Below are 22,596 nucleotides of genomic sequence, written 5' to 3'. Positions count from 1 at the left end.
TTATATTCTGTTTTCCTTCATTAGCATTATAAAATAATATTCAAGTTATTTATATTGTTATTGTTCTTTCGCAATATAAATAATCTGTATTTTATGTAAGTAATTATTAAAACACAAATAACCATCTTTCTTTGTAAAATAGGTTATTTTATTTAGATAATTGAATACGTATTATATAATATCTTATATTAATTAAACAAAAAGATATTTATCATTTATATTCTGTTATCGTTCTTTAGTGATACTGTATAAATAATATTCAAGTTATTTATATTGTAATCGTTCTTTAGCGATATAAATAACATAAATTTAATATTAGGTTTGAAAAAATCCAGTTGCATAATACCGCTATTAGTTTTTCTTTTTGTATTATTACATTATACTATCTTGAACCACAATAAAATGAAAAGGAGTAACGAGGAATTGAACCTGAGACGTTGACATCTAAATTCCGACGTTCGTCCGCTGAGCTACGAGGGCAAAAGTGTGGAAACATTTTCGGAAAAATTGGCCCAATCACACTCTAAGATTTTCTGATGATTCGTAGAAGCTAGTCCAGGATGCGGGGGGCAAAGGCTAGTTGAGATTTCCCGGTCTCTGATCGGGTCAAACATCCTGATAGAATTAATATTTAACCCTTGCCGTGACTTTCGATGAAGTTCGGAGGGCCCAATTAGTCAAATCCACTCTCCTCATCTCCACGCTTGGGCCCCCTGGAATTTAATAAGATGCGAAAGAGATAGTGGTGTGCGGAAAGCAACGGGATGTTACCGCATTTAGACCTATCCTTCCCAAGGAAAACTGCAAACATGAACAAAGGAAGCTTTTAATAGAATAAGAAGGATCTTCTGCGGACCTCTGGAAAAAGAACTAAGGAAGATACTAGTGAAGTGCTTTGTGTGGGGAAGGAACATGGACATTACGACGAAATGAAGAGAAACGAATTGAAGCATTTGAAATGTGGATGTGGAGAAGAACGGTGCGTGTGAAGTGAACAGACAGAACAAGAAATAAAATTGTGTTTGAAAAAGTGAGTGAAGAAAGAATGATGCTGAAACTGATTAGAAAGAGAAAAAGGAATTGGTTGGGTCTCTGGTTGAAAATAGTAATAGACGACATTAGGATATGTGGATCTTATGCGGAGACTGAGAGGAAGGCAGAAAATAGGAAAGATTGGAGATTGCTGGGTTTGCAATGAAAGACCTGCCCATGGACAGAACACTTATGTATGTATGTTCAGAATGCCTGGAATATCGTGTCTAAGAACAGTCGCTATTTGCAAAGACTAGTCAATTCCATGCCCATTCGACTGCAAGATGATCGAGATAAGAGGATGATAGACTAAATATTGAATTGTGGCTTTTGTTTTGTTTTTTGAACGCTTTATTGTTTGAATGTTTTAAGGCCGACGCCAGTAGCCTAAATTTGTTTTGTTTATGCCACGAAAGATATTTTTATTGAGAATAAAATCTTTTTTCTTTCCATTTGCAGCCACAATATCATAATGATAAAGTTATGGCATAATATATTAATGAACCTGATGTTAATTACTAAAATAATCGTAAAAGAGAAAGGAACCATTATGTATAGTTTGTCTCTCTCAAAAACAGAACAAAAAAAACATAAAAAGCACGAGGTTGTAGTCGAACGCAGGACCTCATGAATAAGAGGCGTGAACGCTACCATTACGCTATCGAATAACACACAGAATACTTCAATTATAACTGTAGATATCAGGCAACGTGGTCCAACAACATGTAACATCGCCTGTCTCCGAATTGTAGCGAAGATACCCGAAGGGAACTTTGTTTCAGGAGAGCGGCCACTTTTTCTTTTGACAGCTGTACAAATGCTCGTATCTCAAAATATTTGATGTTTTTTTAACACTCTGTATATACCAAAAGCCGATATTCTGTTATAAATTACAGGAAATTAATTGTCTTCAGCGGCCACAATACGTTTGTGAAAAAAACTGTAGCCGGCTCAGGTGCCTTACTTTACATAGAAAATAAATATTCAAATATAAACACTAGACTCATCCTCTTCGTCTTCGTTTTCTTGAAGCGTTTGATGTTTGGATTCGTTGCGTCTCGCTGGCTCGCCTATTTTTTTTTCTGGTCCTCCAATAAACCTATTTCCTCTTCCTTGTCGGATAGTATTTTAGGACCTTCTTGGCCATTCTCTTATCCTCTATACTTTCGACGTGTTCTTTCCATCACAGAAGGAAATGTGAACCGACAATTACTTAAAAATAATTGTAGTTGCAATCAAGCTACATATTTTGATTCTGGTAATTTTTCAATTTTATTGCGAAGTTTGTGCTATTACGGAGATCTCGGAAATAATATGAACAAAAATTTGAGTTGAAACTAGCTAATTTTACGGTGTACTCGGAATCGATATGAAGAAATAGGAGTTGGAACATGACGGTAAGGAGCTAAAAATAAAGAAATGTAATAATAATAATAATAATAATAATAATAATAATAATAATAATCTTAACTAATTTAACTTGTAGATGGTGAGATCTTGTGACTCATACCAAGATTCTTCTTCACTTACAGGAATAAGTAATTTTCTTATTCCTCACCATAAGACAATCACAGACTCAACACTGCAGTTTTGCTTTTTAGTTATTTAGGCTACTAGCTGGAAACACCCGGCATTGCCCGGGTTTTCATTTTTCCTTTTATTTTTAATTAAACTGGTTGTTAAACTTTTCGGAAATCTCGGAAACTCAACTATAGACAACTTCGTTCATAAAGATGATTCTTTACATAGCGTCACTTACATGAATTAATTAGTGCCTACCAGAGTTAACTCAATTTAAAACAGCTGTAGATCAGGCACCGGGAATTGCATCATGAGCCTTGCGTTTAACTGTTTTTTTAAATTTGATTATATAGGCTATATTTTTTTATTTTTATTTATTTAATCTGGTGTAATTAAGGCCACTAGAACATCCCTTCTATGCCACCAGAAATAAAATAAAATAATAGAAAAAATCAAACTATAAACCAAGTAAAACCAATGAAAATTATATAGGCTACAGTCACACGAACTTCAAATGAGTCAGCATTGTCTTGAAGTTCAAAAACACACCTCTTGGTACTTATACACTCACTTAGCGTTGACCCAATGTTCTACAGATCTTACATTTCATCTCTGGTGGTCAATGACTGTTAAATTTCAAGTGGCTTATCTTATTCGTGGGCGTTAAAGTATTAAAAAGCATTACAACCTTTCTGCCATCTCTTTTCCTCCCCACCACAAATGTGACGTTACACAGAGGCAGAGATAAAATGATATAAGATCTGTACATTGACGTGAAGCTGTCCTGACACACATTTCACATAATTTCATGACTATGCGTGCTTTCATTTGAACTTCAGTGAGAGCTGACGATAAATAGGGAAATTCCCTTGTTAACAGCCTTAACCCGTTGGGGTGTCATCATCAGAAAAAATTTATCTCTCTATTGGTCATACCAAAGAATCAATATATATATGTCATGTAATTTAATTTATATTCGAAGATTTTTTACCCCCCTGAGCCCTGTACGCCAGTTTTGTCATACCCAGTTTTTTTAAATATGACTTGAGAAATTATATTTAAGAAATTAAGGACATATTAATTACATTATATCTTATTTTGTATACAAAATAAAGATAAAATATATAAATTCGCAATGTCATTGTTTAACATAAATAATATTTTGGGATATGTATATTTTAGAAATTAAGACATTCTTCTTCCCACAATGCTTAACTGATTGGCAACGTGATTATACAGATAGAATCTCGCAGTATAACTCATTTTCGGACATGAACAACAATATTTTGAGAGACGTATAATTTAGAATTAATACAGTGTTATTTTTAGTGGACTTAGTACATTCACATATTAACATTAATAACATAACAAAAATATAATTGAATTGCTTTTTGGTATGTGTAAAATGCTTTGTTTCCCCCTCCTTTGCATAAATAAATATTTGAATATAAAATTAAGTATTAAATTATGTGGGTTCAAAGAATTGAAGAATTCAGTTGGATAAAATACAGCCTGCTCACTATCTACAACTGTGTCAAGAAACTCATAGTACTGTCCTGGACAGCGGAAAGATACTTATTGCATGAATCGTCTAAATTTTGGTCTTCATGATGTATCTATCAACAATGCGTTCGTACACTTTCTTCCACGGCCTCGTGAAAGTCGATATTGAAAACAACAGACAAAGAACAATTGACTGTAGAAGATTGCATTTAATATTATACATGAATGTTTGATCGTATATAATTTTATTTTTTTATTTTTAAAATTAATTTAACGTCCACTTGTCCGATTTTAATGTAGCCTATGTTCTTCTCCTGGTTATGAAGGTTAAATGTTGAAACTTTGGCAAATATCGGTCAAAGCGTGTAGATTTGTATAGAGAACATACATACCTAGCCACATTGACTTTTATATATAAGATAAAGAATGTTACAACAATCGTGTCTTCCTTTTTACAATCCAATTGTTGCGGTGAAACCCACAGCAATATTCACTCATTTTAGCAACAGGAGTGTAATATAATACTCCCTCCGTCCCAAATTATAATATAGATACCAGTTAAAAAAGTGGGATTAGTGCACATGCGCAACCTATTGTCTATTATAATACGGCAATATGTGCAGTATCAAACGAGGCTTCCAATGTACGGACGTGACCAATAGCAGCCTGCTGGAGAGAAGACAAGCATCGTACATATTTACAAAGCTGCATATGAGCGGGAGTCAAATGGCCACTAGCAGTGGTGATCGAGTTGGAGACAAGGGTTCATCAACCCAGACAAATTGGGGAAGAACCTCTAACAAACAACAATCGACAAGTGAATGCTGTAGTGCCATTCTGCAGTTCCTGCTGCAATACAAAAAGGTGGAAGTTGGCAGAGGGGTGCTATTGAGAAAGCAGCTGATACGTTTTCAGTAACATCACTAACTATACCCCAAATTTGGCACCGAGATAAACAACAGTATGATAAAGGCCAGTTGCGCGCTGATGGAAATTCTAGGAAGAGAGAAAATTGTGGTCACAAACGCAAAGACTATTCTGCATAACTGAGTAAAATAAAGAACATTCATTCACAGAAACGTGGGACAATTCGATCTTTCTTATGTGCTATTGAAATTCCAAAAAAAAAAAAAAAAAAACTCTGTTTCTATTTTCCAAAGAGGACAAAACAATCAAAAGAGTTTCATCCACACTAAAGCCTCTTCTCACGGGAGATTACAAACGCGAACGTCTATCATTCTGTTTGTGTATGGTGGAAGCTAATTTGTAAATTCAGGGGTATGTACGATTATGTGCATATTAATGAGAAGTGGTTCTACTTCACTAATGTCCAGCAGAAGTATTATCTCATGATAGATGAGAAGCCTCCACAATAGCAATGCAAAAACAAGAGATTCATTCCTGAGATCATGTTTAAAGCGGAAGTGGCAAGACCTAGGTGGGACTCGCACAAAAATCGGTGATTTAATAGCCTAATAGGCATTTGGTCGGAATGGCGCGTCCTCAGGTTGCGGATCGAGGAGACGGCCTCCAGATATGGAGGGTAGCTATGAATATATTGAATAAGCAGTCGCGGACAGCCGATGAGGGGTTGGGCGAAGGGCTAACAACCCATCACCGTAAAAAACAGCTTGTTACGAATCCTTCAAATAAGCCTCGGAATGGGACTGATTCTCTGGCACGACCACAGCAAAGGAATAAGGTTTTGAGATTTGGTACTTGGAATGTTATAAGTTTATATAAAACAGGAGAGGTAACATTAGTAGCAAAAGAGCTAGCTAGATATAGAATAGACTTTGTGGGAGTACAGGAGGTTAGGTTAGATGGGAGCGGCATAACACAAATAGGAGATTATTTGTTGTATTATGGGGAAGGAAACGCTAATCACCAATTAGGAACAGGATTCTTTATTCATAAAAGAATAAAATCAGCAGTAAAAAGGGTCGAATTTATCAGTGATAGGTTATCGTATTTAGTACTTAAGGGTAGATGGTGTGATATCGTAGTTATAAATGCTCATGCCCCTACAGAAGAGAAAGACGACCATATAAAGGATAGCTTCTATAAGGAATTGGAACAGACTTTTGATCAGTTACCTAGATATCACATGCAAATTTTATTGGGGGATTTCAATGCTAAAGTAGGACGGGAATATATTTTTAAACCGTTTATTGGAAAAGAGAGCCTGCACATAACTAGTAATGACAATGGAGTTAGGTTAGTCAACTTTGCCACATCAAAAAATTTAATTGTCAAAAGTACAACATTCCCCCATAAGGATATACATAAATATACTTGGACTTCTCCAGATGGATTGACACATAACCAGATAGATCACATCTTGATAGATAAAAGAAGACATACTAGTATAGTAGACATTCGAAACTTCAGGGGGGCAGATTGTAATTCTGACCATTATTTGGTAAGAGAAAGACTATCAGTAGCCAAGCGAATAGAGCAACAAGTTAATATTAGTAGATTAAATATTCCGAAATTAAAGGACGAGGAAACTCAGCAACATTATCAGGTCGAAATTTCAAATAGGTTTGCCGTATTAGCAAGTTCCGACGAAGTTGAGGAAGAGTTAGATGTTAATAGCGTGTGGGAAAATATCCGAGATAATATCAAAATTGCAGCTGAACAGAGTATAGGTTATTATGAAACTGAGAAAAAGAAACCGTGGTTTGATGAAGTTCGTTTGAATGGTAGTAGAAAGAAGGGAACAGGCAAAATTGACATTCTTACAGGATCCAGTTGAGGCGAATAGAGATAATTATTTAAATAAAAGACGGGAAGCAAACCGTACGCTTAGGAATAAAAAGAGAGATTACTTGAAGGAAAAACTGAATGAGGTAGAAACAAATAGTAAAAATAAAAACATTAGAGATTTATATAAAGGCATAAAGGAATTCAAGAATGGATATCAGGCAAGGGTAAACGTGATCAAGGATGAGAATGGTGACTTGCTTGCAGACGCTCATTCAATCCTGAACAGATGGAAAAATTATTTTGGACAACTACTAAATATACATAGGCCAAATAAAAATGATCGGGACGAAATTGAAATACAAACTGCTGAGCCATTTATACCCGAACCCACACTTTATGAAGTCGAAATTGCGATAGAAAATCTGAAAAATTATAAGTCTCCAGGTATCAACCAAATTCCAGCAGAATTAATACAAGAGGGTGGAAGCGCATTATCTAACGAAATTTAAAAGCTTGTACTTGCTATTTGGGAAAAGGAAATTGTACCAGAACAATGGAAGGAGTCCATAATCGTACCTATCTTTAAGAAGGGGGACAAGACTAACTGTAGTAACTTTCGAGGAATATCACTTCTGTTGACGTCGTACAAAATTTTGTCCAATATTCTTTTGAGAAGATTAACTCCATATGTAGATGAAATTATTGGGGATCATCAGTGTGGTTTTAGGCGTAATAGATCAACTATTGACCAGATATTTTGTATTCGACAGATAATGGAGAAAAAATGGGACCATAAGGCTACAGTGCATCAATTATTCATAGATTTAAAAAAGGCATATGACTCGGTTAAGAGAGAAGTTTTATACGATATTCTTATTGAATTTGGTATTCCCAAGAAACTAGTTCGATTAATTAAAATGTCTCAGTGAAACGTACAGCAGAGTTCATATAGGTCAGTTTCTGTCGGGTGCGTTTCCAATTCACTGTGGGCTAAAGCAAGGAGATGTACTATCACCTTTACTTTTTAACTTTGTTCTAGAGTATGCCATTAGGAAAGTCCAGGATAACAGAGAGGGTTTGGAATTGAACGGATTACATCAGCTGCTTGTCTATGCGGATGACGTGAATAAGGAGAAAATCCACAAACGATTAGAGAAAACACGGGAATTTTACTGGAAGCAAGTAAAGGGATAAGTTTGGAAGTAAATCCCGAAAAGACAAAGTATATGATTATGTCTCGTGACGAGAATATTGTACGAAATGGAAATATAAAAATTGGAAATTTATCTTTTGAAGAGATGGAGAAGTTCAAATATCTTGGAGCAACAGTAACAAATGTAAATGATACTCGGGAGGAAATTAAACACAGAATAAATATGGGAAATGCCTGTTATTATTCGGTTGAGAAGCTTTTATCATCCAGTCTGCACACAGAACTGCACGCATTGTATTCTTCACCTGACATAATTAGGAACATTAAATCCAGACTTTTGAGATGGGCAGGGCATGTAGCACGTATGGGCGAATCCAGAAATGCATATAGAGTTTTAGTTGGGAGGCCGGAGGGAAAAAGACCTTTAGGGAGGCCGAGACGTAGATGGGGAGATAATATTAAGATGGATTTGAGGGAGATGGGATATGATGATAGAGACTGGATTAATCTTGCTCAGGATAGGGACCAATGGCGGGCTTATGTGAGGGCGGCAGTGAACCTCCGGGTTCCTTAAAAAGCCAGTAAGTAAGTAAGTAATGGGCATTTGGTCGCTTATTGACATAAAGGAGGAAAGAAGAAACAGCAAGAACCAAACACGTGGCAGTCCCGTCATTGGCCTATACCCTAAAACATCAGTGATACGAAATGACATTCAGGAAATGCTTGTGCAAACGTCTTTCCAGCAAAACAACAACATTTCCAGCAAGTTGGAAGAAGAAAACGACAATAATTAAGCAGGACAATGCGAAAAACATTGTTCTGATCAAGATCCCGCAATTATTTCGGCGGCCCACAAATATGGATGAAATATTGTCCTCCCTGACTTCAATTTTTGAACTTTGGATTTTTAATGCAATCCAGTATCTGCAACATCAGAAAAATCCACGAACAACACAATAATCGACTGACTATGTTGTCGAAGCATTCAACGCTCTCGCCGAAGAAAAACTGACTGATGTCTTTCTCACTTTGCAGCAATGCATGGAGTGCTCCATAATGAAAGAAGGAAGAAATGGATACTAACTACGCCATAAGGGGAAACAGTAAACAAAGACGGTCAGGAGCATTTCCCGATACACTTGAATGTACTCAAGATGCTATAAAAGTGGCACAACCAGCCTTAACAAAGAGAAAATACACCACAATACAACTTACTGAACATAATATTAATAGGAGCATTACTTTAAATTTATTAAATTATGCAGTGAACATTTTTATTTGTGATTGTTACTTATGCATGTTTTTATTAAGTAAGGTAGGCCTATCAAGACATTATTTGATTTATCAAATTATGAAGTGAAAAAATTTGTGATTGTTACTTATATTATATTTTTGTTAAGGTAAGGTATCAAGACATTATTAAAGTTAATGCGATCATATTAATAGTCAAGGTGTGAGTAATTATAATGCCACATATTTTTTTATTGGGTTATTTTACGACGCTGTATCAACATCTAGGTTATTTAGCGTCTGAATAACATGAAGGTGATAATGCCGGTGAAATGAGTCCGGGGTCCAGCACCGAAAGTTATCCAGCATTTGCTCGTATTGGGTTGAGGGAAAACCCCGGAAAAACCTCAACCAGTAACTTGCCCCGGGGATTCGAACCCGGGCCACCTGGTTTCGCGGCCAGGCGCGCTGACCGTTACTCCACAGTGCAACATATTAAGTATCACAATACATAATCATGTATAACATCGATACCATATTATGGAATTGAATAAATGAGGGCTATCTAGGCCTATACCATAACGGAACGGAGGGAGTAACTTAAACACATGATTCTTCTGATGACATGAAAAAATCTGTTTGCAGTAAGGGTGTAATAACTCAAAGTTACGACCTTCCAGCAAATATTCTGATCAATGTTTCAGAAGAAAAACTGTACTCTGTGTTCTATGGCCGAAAGAATAAAAAAGTTAAACAAAACTCTGTTTCTGCCAAGAGATGACACTATTAGCTTCAAGATTATATGAAAATCTAAAAATGGAATTTTTTGTATTGTTGCAGTCTTATTGCCAAGGTGAGTTATGTATTCACAAGTCAATAATAACAACATCAATAATAATAATAATAATAATAATAATAATAATAATAATGTTCCATATCCTCTTACGACAGTGGTCGTCAGCACTCGCTGAAATGGGTAACGAGTAAGAAGTGTATCGGAATATGCTCCGTCGTGCAGAAAGGAGAGGGAGAAAGCATATATCCGCCAGCAGCCACAGATGCACGCTACCTCATCTCTTATCCACGGGTAAGAGAGGCTAGCCCGAGGGTGCACTGTGCTGATGACTGCTGTCTTAAGAGAAGCACAGGTCCTGATCCAACTGTCTCCAGCGCATTCTATCCTAGGTACCAATTTAACTGTCTTCCAGATGGCGCTCTTGACTTCAATCTCAACTAAGCGCCTTCTAGTATTTCTCTTTCTGCTGTACTGGTGGTTCCATTCCAGAGTCCTCTCAATGTTTTTACTGGTTTTTCTTAATGTGTGTCCTATTCACATCCATTTTTTCCTTCATTTCTTCGCACAGAAATATTTGTTCTGACTTGTAATATTTTTACTTGGTTATTTAACGACACTGTATGGCTTGTTTTCATCGTCGACGGAATTCTAATTTGAAATACTTTGCACGAAGATTTGTATCAGTGATTGCGTTAATTTACGTGTGTGAAAATGAAATATGTCAAATCAGAGCATAGATCTATTATGTTGGATGAACATTTAGAGTCAGTCTTGCTCATTGGAAGCACAAAATTAAAACTACAAAAGTCTGCAATTATATCACAGAAAAGTCAGCTTCATTCTTCACGTTGAATGTAGGCCGTTAATGTTACATGTATCATAACAGGTATTATTATGTAATGTTTGCGTGTTATATTGCCATGAAACTATGATTAATAACTTGTCAAATACTAATTGCAGCAATTATTAATATGTAAGTGTAGGTTTCAGGCCAATAAAACACAAAGTTTGAATACTAATGTTGTTTATGAGCTTTGTTTATTACACTTAATTTAAACTTATGTGACTTGGTCCGCTATTCTTTCTCGGATGGTTTATCTGGCCCTCGCTGTGAAAAGTTTGACAAGACTTGCTTTATGGCATACGTCAATTTTAGGGAACGAGCGAATGCAATAACTGTATAGCATTATAAACGTGTTTCATACGTTGTTTTTTTGTACGACAGCACTATAAAATAAATTAATAAAGAAATAACATCAGATTTTTAATGATGGGTATCGGTAGTTTGATATCATGGTCTATGAAGAAAAAGACTGCTATGACAATAATAATGTATTAAATATTATAGCATGAGAAATCGTTTCATAATGTTAACGTTATAGCACAAGTTATGCCATCATATTAGAAGTCATGACGTTTTAGTTGGTATGATAATATTTTACGGCTCTGGTACAATAATGTTGCATATTATGCACGATTTTCACTAACGATAAAAACTTTTTGTAATGTAAATGTACACATAAAAATAAATAATAATCGTCCAACAAAGAAACGAAAAATTAAATTAGCAATTCAAAAAGCCTTTCATTTGCATTATCGATATTAGAAACACGAATACTCTGAAACTTAGGCCCAATTAAGAAACGTAAAATTAAATTAACAATTCCAAGAGCTTTCAGTTACATCAGAGTGAATCGGGGGGAGATGACTATCGGGGGAAGATGCTTATTTCTTTGTAGTTTCACATTATTTCAAGAGAGAACGCCACGCGTATGTAATGTCTTTATGGTCACTGAGACAGTTGAATATCTGTAGAATGGAAGCAAGGGGACTTATAATATAATATAATATAATATATTATAATATAATATAATATAATATAATATAATATAATATAATATAATATAATATAATATAATATAATATAATATAATATTACTTACTTACTTACAAATGGCTTTTAAGGAACCCGAAGGTTCATTACCGCCCTCACATAAGCCCGCCAGCGGTCCCTATCCTGTGCAAGATTAATCCAGTCTCTATCATCATACCCCACCTCCCTCAAATCCATTTTAATATTATCCTCCCATCTACGTCTCGGCCTCCCTAAAGGTCTTTTTCCCTCCGGTCTCCCAACTAACATTCTATATGCATTTCTGGATTCGCCCATACGTGCTACATGCCCTGCCCATCTCAAACGTCTGGATTTAATGTTCCTAATTATGTCAGGTGAAGAATACAATGCGTGCAGTTCTGTGTTGTGTAACTTTCTCCATTCTCCTGTAACTTCATCCCGCTTAGCCCCAAATATTTTCCTAAGCACCTTATTCTCAAACACCCTGAACCTATGTTCCTCTCTCAGAGTGAGAGTCCAAGTTTCACAACCATACAGAAGAACCGGTAATATAACTGTTTTATAAATTCTAACTTTCAGATTTTTGGACAGCAGACTGGATAATAAGAGCTTCTCAACCGAATAATAACACGCATTTCCCATATTTATTCTGCGTTTAATTTCCTCCCGAGTGTCAGTTATATTTGTCACTGTTGCTCCAAGATATTTGAATTTTTTCACCTCTTCGAAGGATAACTCTCCAATTTTTATATTTCCATTTCGTACAATATTCTGGTCATGAGATATAATCATATACTTTGTCTTTTCGGGATTTACTTCCAAACCGATCGCTCTACTTGCTTCAAGTAAAATTTCCGTGTTTTCCCTAATCGTTTGTGTATTTTCTCCTAACATATTCACGTCATCCGCATAGACAAGAAGCTGATGTAACCCGTTCAATTCCAAACCCTGCCTGTTATCCTGAACTTTCCTAATGGCATATTCTAGCGCGAAGTTAAAAAGTAAAGGTTATAGTGCATCCCCCTGCTTTAGCCCGCAGTGAATTGGAAAAGCATCAGATAGAAACTGACCTACACGGACTCTGCTGTATGTTTCACTGAGACACATTTTAATTAATCGAACTAGTTTCTTGGGAATACCAAATTCAATAAGAATATCATATAATACTTCCCTCTTAACCGAGTCATATGCCTTTCTGAAATCTATGAATAACTGATGTACTGTACCCTTATACTCCCATTTTTTCTCCATTATCTGTCGAATACAAAAAATCTGATCAATGGTCGATCTATTACGCCGAAAACCGCACTGATGATCCCCAATAATTTCATCTACGTACGGAGTTAATCTTCTCAAAAGAATATTGGACAAAATTTTGTACGACGTCAACAAAAGTGATATTCCTCGAAAGTTACCACAGTTGGTTTTGTCCCCCTTTTTAAAAATAGGTACAATTATAGACTCCTTCCATTGTTCTGGTACAATTTATTTTTCCCAAATAGCAAGTACAAGTTTATAAATTTCGCTATATAATGCACTTCCACCATCTTGTATTAATTCTGCTGGAATTTGATCGATACCTGGAGACTTGTACTTTTTCAGATTTTCTATCGAAATTTCGACTTCTGAAAGCGTGGGTTCAGGTATAAATGGCTCAGCAGTTTGTATTTCAATTTCGTCCCGATCATTTCTATTTGGCCTATGTACATTTAGTAATTTCGCAAAATAGTTTTTCCATCTGTTTAGGATTGATGGAGAGTCTGCAAGCAAGTCGCCATTCTCATCCTTGATCACGTTTACCCTTGGCTGATATCCGTTCTTAAATTCCTTTATACCCTTATATAAATCTCTAATGTTTTTATTCTTACTATTTGTTTCTACCTCATTCAGTTTTTCCTTCAAGTAACCTCTCTTTTTATTCCTAAGTGTACGACATGCTTCTCGTCTTTCATTGAAATAATTATCTCTCTTCTCCTCAACTGGATCCTGTAAGAATTTCAATTTTGCCTGTTTCCTTCTTTCTACTACCATGCAACAATCTTCATCAAACCACGGTTTCTTTTTCTTAGTTTCATAATAACCTATGCTCTGCTCAGCTGCAATTTTGATACTATCTCTGATATTTTCCCACACGCTATTAACATCTAATTCTTTCTCAACTTCGTCGGAACTTTCTAAAGTGGCAAACCTATTCGAAATTTCGACCTGATAATTTTGCTTAGCTTCCTCGTCCTTTAATTTCAAAATATTGAATTTAGTAATATTAACTTGTTGCTCTACTCGCTTGGCTACTGATAATCTTTCTCTTAATTCTCCAATCACCAAATAATGGTCAGAATTACAGTCTGCACCCCTGAAAGTTCGAATATCTACTATACTAGTATGTCTCCGTTTATCTATCAAGATGTGATCTATTTGGTTGTGTGTCAATCCATCTGGAGAAGTCCAAGTATATTTATGTATATCCTTATGGGGGAATGTTGTACTTTTGACAATTACATTTTTCGATGTGGCAAAGTTGACTAATCTAATTCCATTGTCACTACTAATTGCGTGTAGGCTCTCTTTTCCAATAGTTGGTCTAAAAATATCCTCCCGTCCTACTTTAGCATTGAAATCCCCCAATAAAATTTTCATGTGATATCTAGGGAACTGATCAAAAGTATGTTCCAATTCCTCATAGAAGCTATTCTTTACATGGTCGTCTTTCTCTTCGGTAGGGGCGTGAGCATTTATAACTATGATGTCGCACCATCTAGCTAGTTCTTTTGCTACTAATGTTACCCCTCCTGTTCTATAAAGACTAGTTACGTTCCAAGTGCCAAATCTCAAAACCTTATTCCTTTGCTGTGGTCGTGCCAGAGAACCAGTCCTATTCCGAGGCTTATTATAGGGATACGTAACAAGCTGTTTTTTACGGTGATGGGTTGTTAGCCCTTCGCCCAACCCCCAAGCTGGAGGACCACCCCTTATCGGCTGTCCACGACTGCTTATTCAATATATTCGCAGCTACCCTCCATATCTGGAGGCCGTCTCCTCTATCCGCAACCTGAGGACGCGCCATGCCGTGGTGATAGGGACCCACAATACATGGAATATAATATTATATATATATATATATATATATATATATATATATATATAGGCCTCTTGAGTGGAAGCTAACTCATTTTGCCACATGTTCTTGTTGTGAGAAGAACAAAAGTAAGAAAACAGGTCAATTTACTGGTATAAAATAATTGCAAAAGTATGTTAAAATTTTAATACATCCTTAAATTCGTAATAATTGTCAAACCTTTGTAACGGATATTGCAATAAAGGTTCTAAAGTTTGTATTGTTAACAACCAACGACCTTGTTCCGCCATCTTAGGTTGTGTCACAGCACTAGCCATCTGACCCCGATACTTGGGGAAGATGATCACTTTCTTTCTGGGTAAGATGGCAACTTGTTGCAAGAGTTTCATTTTTTGTTTTATTGCAGGGAATGTGTAAACATTACGTAATATTCTCTGATAGAAGTCAGTGGATTGAGGACAGTCTTCAACTTGCGATGGAACATGTTATAACAGAGAATATGAACTGTTTTAGAGCATCACAAGCATATGGGTTTTCTTACCGTACCCTTAAACACATAAAAAAATGATGACAAAAAATATGTACTGGATTGAATTCATTGTGTGCAAGAAATGATGTCACGAGTCTTGCACACGGCAATAAAATGTGTTCCTAAGCAGTGATAAACGAGTGAAAAAGTGTCCATGAGCTTTAGATTAAGTCAATTTTGTTATATACATGTATCAAACCAAGTTCAGGTAAAATACATATATCAGTAAATGTGTTAATTGCATTTGCCATCTTACCCGACTAACGGGGAAAGATGCCTACAGTGCATATAAGAAGAAAATCTGTGTCTATAAACAAGGTAATTAATGTTTTCTGTTTTGTACCAAAAATATAGTTTCAAAATACCTTCCAGACTTTGATATTTCAATATTAAATTCAAAACTAAATGAACAGTATCTTAAATTTGCAATCAAAGAAAAAGTCAGGCATCTTCCCCCGATCCACTCTATCAATATTAGAAGCAGGAGTGCTTTGAATCATAAGAGAAACGAAAAATTAAACTAACAATTCCAAGAGCTTTCAGTTACATTATTAATATTAGAAACACGAGTACTGTGAAACATAAGCCGAAGAAACGTAAAATAGGCTAGATTAGCAATTCCAAGACCTTTCAGTTACATTATCAATATTGGAAACACAAGTACCGTGAAATTTACGCCCAGCTTACAGATGAAGAATTAAATTTGCAATTCCAAGAGCTTTCAGCTACATTATCAATATTAGAAAGACGAGTACAGTAGAGTCTCACAAATTCGACCTAATGTGGACTGAGAGGGTGTCGAGTTTTGCGGACATTATTTCAGGATACAGTTATTCATTCATTCATTTAGTGTTCTGTCCAACGGTAGGTCTTTCATTGCAAACCCAGCTTTCTCCAATCTTTCCTATTTTCTGTCTTCCTCTTTGTTTTCTCATTCAGTATATTAAGAAACTGAAAGTTTGAACATACAGATTCCAAAAGAAAACATAAAATGTAATCTAAAACAATTTATTTTTAAAAATAATTTTAAAACTTACATATATATGCAATTATTAGTCTTTACTTTTAGAGAATCCGGAGGTTCATTGCCGCCCTCACATAAGCCCGCCATCGGTCCTTATCCTGACCAAGATTAATCTAGTCTCTACAATAATATTCCACCTCAGTCAAATCCATTTTAATATTGTTCTTCCATCCACGTCTCGGAGTCCACAAAGATACTTTTCCCTCCGGCCTCCCAACTAACACTCTATATGCATTTCTCTTATTCCTCTTCAGCTTTCTCTTCCCTCTCTCTCACCAATGCAACTATTTCACTGTCGCCTAGTAATTCGCCATTTTTATTCTGTCCCATCTATTCTTCAACATCATCATCAGCAAATTCTTCGCATCCCGGAATCTTTTTCAGTAAATCCATTAACTCGACATTTTCTGTCTCTTCTTAACCACCTTGGAACTCGTTCCCACCATGGTCAAGCAAGCGAACAAGACTTACAACTGACCCTCGTCCCAAGATTCAGAAAGTCAACCTACTACATCCAGTAGGTCAATTTTCTTTAGTCTCTCGATCATCTCGTGTCCCTCCTCCTTGGTTAGGATTAGAGAGGACAGAAGTTTGTTTCTGTATCCCCTCTACATTGTTTCTAAAATCCTCTGATCCACAGAGAAATAAAATAAAAAGACATATCATGATTTATCCGCTATGAAAAAAAAAATAGAGAAGCTTCTGCAGATGTCGAATTTTACGGAATGTCGAGTTTCCGAGGCTCTACTGTACTCTGAAACATAGCTCAACTAAGAAACGAAAATTAAATTTTAAGTTCCAAGAGCTTCAGTTGCATTATCAATAAACAGTATTTCATCATGGCTGCTATGAAAACATACTTCCTCTCATATTATGACACTCTAATAGACTATACTGAACGCGGAAAAGAATGAAATGACAAATTTAATTAACTTATACACATTTAGTTCATATTATTTGTTTTAGAGCTATCACTCGCAAGATTGCGCATGTCGTTGTTTAAACGAGCACGAAAAAGAAGACTGTGAGCGATCTAACAAAGTCTGGGATAAGGACAGTTGTCAGTGTAAGTGCAGGGAGATAGAGAGCTGCATATCAGGATTCATCTTTGTTCCATCACTTTGCAGGTAAGAGAAAATGCCAAATACAGGACGGTCTCTTCAGGAAACATTGAATCAAATAATAAAGAAAATATGACTGCAGTTCGTCGTATCACTGGACGAAAGCGAATCAAAATAAATAAATAAATAAATTATAAACAAGTCAATGAATAAGTAAATAAATAAGTGAATAAGTAAGTAAATAAATATATAATTAAATAAGTAAATGAATAAGTAGATAAGTAAGTGAATAATAAGTGTATAAATGAATAAGTAAATAAATTAAATAAATAGATAAATTAATAAACTAATAAATAAGTAAATGAATAATATAAATAAGTGAATGTATAAATAAATATGTAGGTAAATAAGTAAGTAATTAAGTTATTAAATAAACGAAGAAACAAATAAGTAAATAATTAAATAAAAAAGTAAGTATGTAAGTAGGTAAAAGTAATTAAGTAAATGAAATAAATAATAAATAAATATATAAATTAATTAATTACATTTCTTGTGAAATGTATATATATAAATTTATTAACATTGAATCTGTATAACTGCGTTATTTTATTAGCAATAATTAAGTAGATGCTATGATATAGGCCTATTTATAACGTTTGATGTATTTAAATATCAATGTGCATTCGTGTTTACTGAAGAAAGGTCTTATTTAATTTTTTTATGAGAACGAGTGTTATGCTGTTTGCAATTATATCCCTGTTGTCAGTGTAGTGGAACAAAGTGTGAAATAATTTTTATTTCATTTCAGATGTGCGAAAATACCGGACAGCTGAAATGAATGATAGTCTGGTGGTAGACAAATGCAGTTATCTGGTATTGATATTCGCTCCAGATTATGTTTCATCATAATAGGCTACTACAACTATACATTTAAACCTGGCAATTTCATTTAGGCAAATAGTGCTTGCTACAAATAGCATACTTTCTTATGAATAGCAACTTAATTGTATATAATATAGGCATACATGTTAAAATTACTTTATTGTATATTGATATATTGTTACATTTTGAAGTTGGATAAATAAATGTTTATTACAATGGAGGTTCTGAAAATATTTACTCAATTTAATATAAAAAGAGCTTCAGCCGGAGGTATGCATGCCAACAATGCAGTAAAGTATTTTTTTTTAGTAATGGCAGCAGTTAATTCACTGATCATTCATTCATATAAAGTCATTCATGTAGAATAATTTACCGACGAATTCGTTGGTCGGGTGCGCCGTAGGAGGCTGGTCTACGCTACACTCGCGATGAGATGAGATGAGATGAGATGAGATGAGATGAGATGAGATGAGATGAGATGAGATGAGATGAGATGAGATGAGATGAGATGAGATGAGATGAGATGAGATGAGATGATTGAAATTTGTTGGAATGCCACAGGAGAACCGGAACTCCCAGAGAACACCTCTGTTATCTTGACTACGGGCTTGCCCACACAAGTTATAAATCAGCGGTCTGTCAGGGATCGCAGAACTATCATTCCTATAAACGCTCTAGCCACTAGACCACCGAGCGGCTATGCAATAAAGGTTGCAAGGCGGAATATCTGACTGTTACTCTAGTCACTTTTGTCATGAATCAGTTCTGGCACAATCCACTAGAGTCTAGTGGATTGTGCCAGAACTGATTCATGACAAAAGTCAACGTCTAATCGCGCAAGTATGACAAATAATATTTTGGGAGAGATGGAAAGTTACGCGTGAAAGTTATTTTCTACTTTTCTACTTTAAATGTTTAATTTAAGTTGTGAATGTAAATTCAGTGGGGGGATCTCCCAATAATAATAATAATAATAATAATAATAATAATAATAATAATAATAATAATAATAATATAGTAAAGCCTCGTTAATCCGGACTAATAGGGAGGATAAGTTGACCGGTTTAACGAAAGCCCGGATTAACTGAAATAACCTAAAAGAACAGTAGAAAGTGCATTAAAACTCAACAAAACACGTTTATTGTGGTGTATTTAAAGAGCAAAGGCCTAAATACACTATACAGTACAGTAAAATGTAAAGCAATACATACAATACTGTACATACGTGATACGGAGCTATATGACGGATGCGATTGTTGAATTTTAGCCAAGAGGACTTGCTTCTAGCCCAGATCACATAGGCTATATAACAGATTGCTCATCCCTATGTTAAAATCGGTAGCACTTTGAAGAGAACAACCGCCATGATCGCCACCCGTCCGCCGTAAACGAACACGAGATGGAAGTACAGTCGCTAATGCAATTGAAGACCTCAGAATAATAAGTGAGTTATCGACCATATGTGGCATTTTCGGATTTTCAAACTTTCTTACTATTCCCGCCTCATAGAATCAGAATCTGTCATTCGTTCTCTCATAAACCCATTTGTAGTATTAAAAACTGAAGTTCATGTAATATGCTGTTCCAAAAAATAAAGTGAATAGAAACTTTGTTTTTTCTCTCCTGAAAAGTTGCTCTTTGGTTCATAACCCACTTATTGTACTGATTGTGAGATCTTCAATTCAAATGGGAGTTACGACATGACTCCTTATGTAACAACTAGATGGCAGCATAGTAAACCTGACAAAAGTTGTTACCGTTAAAGTCTCTAAGGCCAAGCAATCTGGGCATATATGATCTAGGCTTCCAGCCACATTTAAAACCTTGCATTCTCGTCTTACCTCTTATACTTCAAACCTTTGTTTGTATAATATATAATAATATTTGTTTGTATAGTACTATAGTTTAATGTTCAAAGTAGGTGGAATGTTTGAGTTTTTAGACTTTCACGATGACTATGATCAAAATTAGATTTTTGGTATTCCACCGTGTCCTGAAACTTTATATTTCCAACGTCAGTCGTCAGGAACGAGCCCAACACAGTAGGCGACCCCTCTAGTCTTACTTATCTGCCCTGATGATGGAATCTGTATGTAGTTCCAAAAAACACTGGCAGTGCCAAGTTCCAGGACACAGTGGAACACTCAAAAGCCCAATTTTGATAGGTGGAATGTTTTCAAAAATAAGGAATGGACAATGAAACGTATTCCATTTTGTAAAATTCCGTCGTACCTCATTGTTACGGCGTTTTTCTTTTCCCCAATCTTTTCCTTTTACGTACTTTTCACCGGCAGCGTAATAGACACCATTACCGAGGATTTGACTCTGACGGTAACGTTTGCGACTCGCATTCGGAAGGTCCTGGGTTCAAACCCCGTGACCGGCTAATTTGACTGGGGTTTTTCATGATTTCTCTCAGTCACAAAGACAAATTCCGGGTTGGAAATTCACTTACAATCATTCATTACCACCTTAGTCACCAATATTATAAACATTAATCACAATCTAAAAAATCAGCTACATGAACACAAGCCATCTATAATACAAATAGAAACAGGAACTCAACAATAGCAACAACGGCCTACTAGTAGAGTAACCGGGGGTAAAAATCCGCATGGGGTAAAGATCCTATCCTAAATATTTTGGTTCCCTGAATCCCCAGGTGGCTGCATTGTTGCGGTAACGTCTGTCATCTTAGAAGGTGTTTCTCCCGTCTAATGTGCTGGAAATAATGGGTTATTTTCAATTTTTCACAATTTCCGATATAATATTGGACTTGTATATCAGTAGTAATAGACGTTAAAATAATAATATTAACTACTCGTACATTTCTTTGTTCGTACTTTATTTCATTGTCTATGACGAACATCATGCATAGGCCTACTTCGTAATTTCAAATTTTCTTTTCTAAATGACAGCACTTGCTTGAGTCGTTTAGCCTGCTATAATAAAATAGTACTAGAACTTCGATATTCGATTTGTTTTTTGAATAACTACTATAAACGCTAATATATGTTGCAGAAATTACTAGAAAACGAATTCTAAGCGCATGGGAAAGGGGGAAAAATTAACGACAAAAAGAAATCCACAGTAAGAAAACGTCTTTGTGATGCATCAAGTGCAGAAAAGTCTACAGAAACTGATACTTTATGTCCAGACTGTAATCAAACTTATGAAGATTCCTCAGCAGAAGATTGGGTGCGATGAAATGTGAGAATTGGTAGCGTGAAAATTGCTTAAGTTATGAGGGAGGAAAATTCGTTTATGGCATCTGCGAAAGTGTTAATTTAATTTGGCAATCTATTAATTTGTTTCAAATAATTTTACAAGTTTGTGCGGCATGTTTTGTGTTGATTTACATTGTCACATTCTTCAAAGTTAATTACAAATATATTATCTCTTCCGCATGTTACATTTAATTTTGCCAGTTTATGCAGTATATTTTTCATTACTTTCCATGGTGACGTCCGTGTTTTGTTATCTACAAATATTTATTTTCCATATTTTGTACTTACAACAATTTTGCAAGTTTATGTAGTAAGTCTAGTATTGATTTGTTTTGGGATCTTTGTCCCTTGTTTCGCGGATCTCTGCTCCAATAGCTGGGGTAAAGATCCCAATTGTTGTGTCTAATTTAAATTACTATAAATCTAATAATAGTAACAAATACAATTTCCACTATTTTACAAAAGATAACTAAAAGTATAAGGTATATTTAACCTTATAAGTATAAGTATATATAAGCCGGTTAAAATAATTAATAATGTGATCAGAGCAACAACACCCATAAAAATTGCGGATCTTTACCTCTATTCACATCTTCTTTATACTGTGCTCTGTTACTCTACACCCAAAGATACTACACACGATGACTACAGATGTTAAAGCGTCTATAAATAAAGTAAAAAATAGACGCCATCGCATAATGTAGCGTTACATCTTCCATTGCTACCTATCATAATATACAATTATGACGACGACCGAAGTGATTGTGCAATAGAGAATGATGGAAGTGATGCTGCAGTAGAGGATGACAGTGATACTGAAATCTGTACCGATAGTGAATAAGGTAAGAATAGTGGTAGTGTTACCTTCACAAAGTATACCTAGTTTTTGCTTCATTTCTATTTAGTTTTCGGTTATACAGTGCTACATTTTTTATTCGTTTTATATGATATGTACTTTTCATTATTACTGCTCGTAAGCGTTCGATATATCGATACTC

General features: G+C 35.3%; 1 protein-coding gene across 3 annotated transcripts in view; it reads left to right on the top strand.

The window, feature by feature from the left end:
* The window catches only part of LOC138710051 (uncharacterized), a 45,390-nt gene extending 26,799 nt beyond the window's left edge, over positions 1 to 18,591 (top strand). The window contains exons 6-7 of one of the 3 annotated variants that reach the window (XM_069840699.1): positions 17,395 to 17,555; positions 18,298 to 18,591. In XM_069840699.1, the coding sequence (XP_069696800.1) occupies positions 17,395 to 17,555; positions 18,298 to 18,322 (186 nt within the window). In that variant the 3' untranslated portion in view covers positions 18,323 to 18,591. Of the gene's footprint in view, positions 1 to 8,953; positions 9,355 to 17,394; positions 17,556 to 18,297 lie in introns of those variants that run through there. The other 2 variants (XM_069840701.1, XM_069840700.1) reach the window with 2 other exon arrangements.
* The last annotated feature ends 4,005 nt before the right edge of the window (positions 18,592 to 22,596 follow it).

Source organism: Periplaneta americana, chromosome 12, assembly GCF_040183065.1.
Source record: "Periplaneta americana isolate PAMFEO1 chromosome 12, P.americana_PAMFEO1_priV1, whole genome shotgun sequence".
Taxonomy (NCBI): domain Eukaryota; kingdom Metazoa; phylum Arthropoda; class Insecta; order Blattodea; family Blattidae; genus Periplaneta; species Periplaneta americana.
Note: the sequence above shows the minus strand (reverse complement) of the source record. Positions and strands in the feature narration are given on the sequence as shown.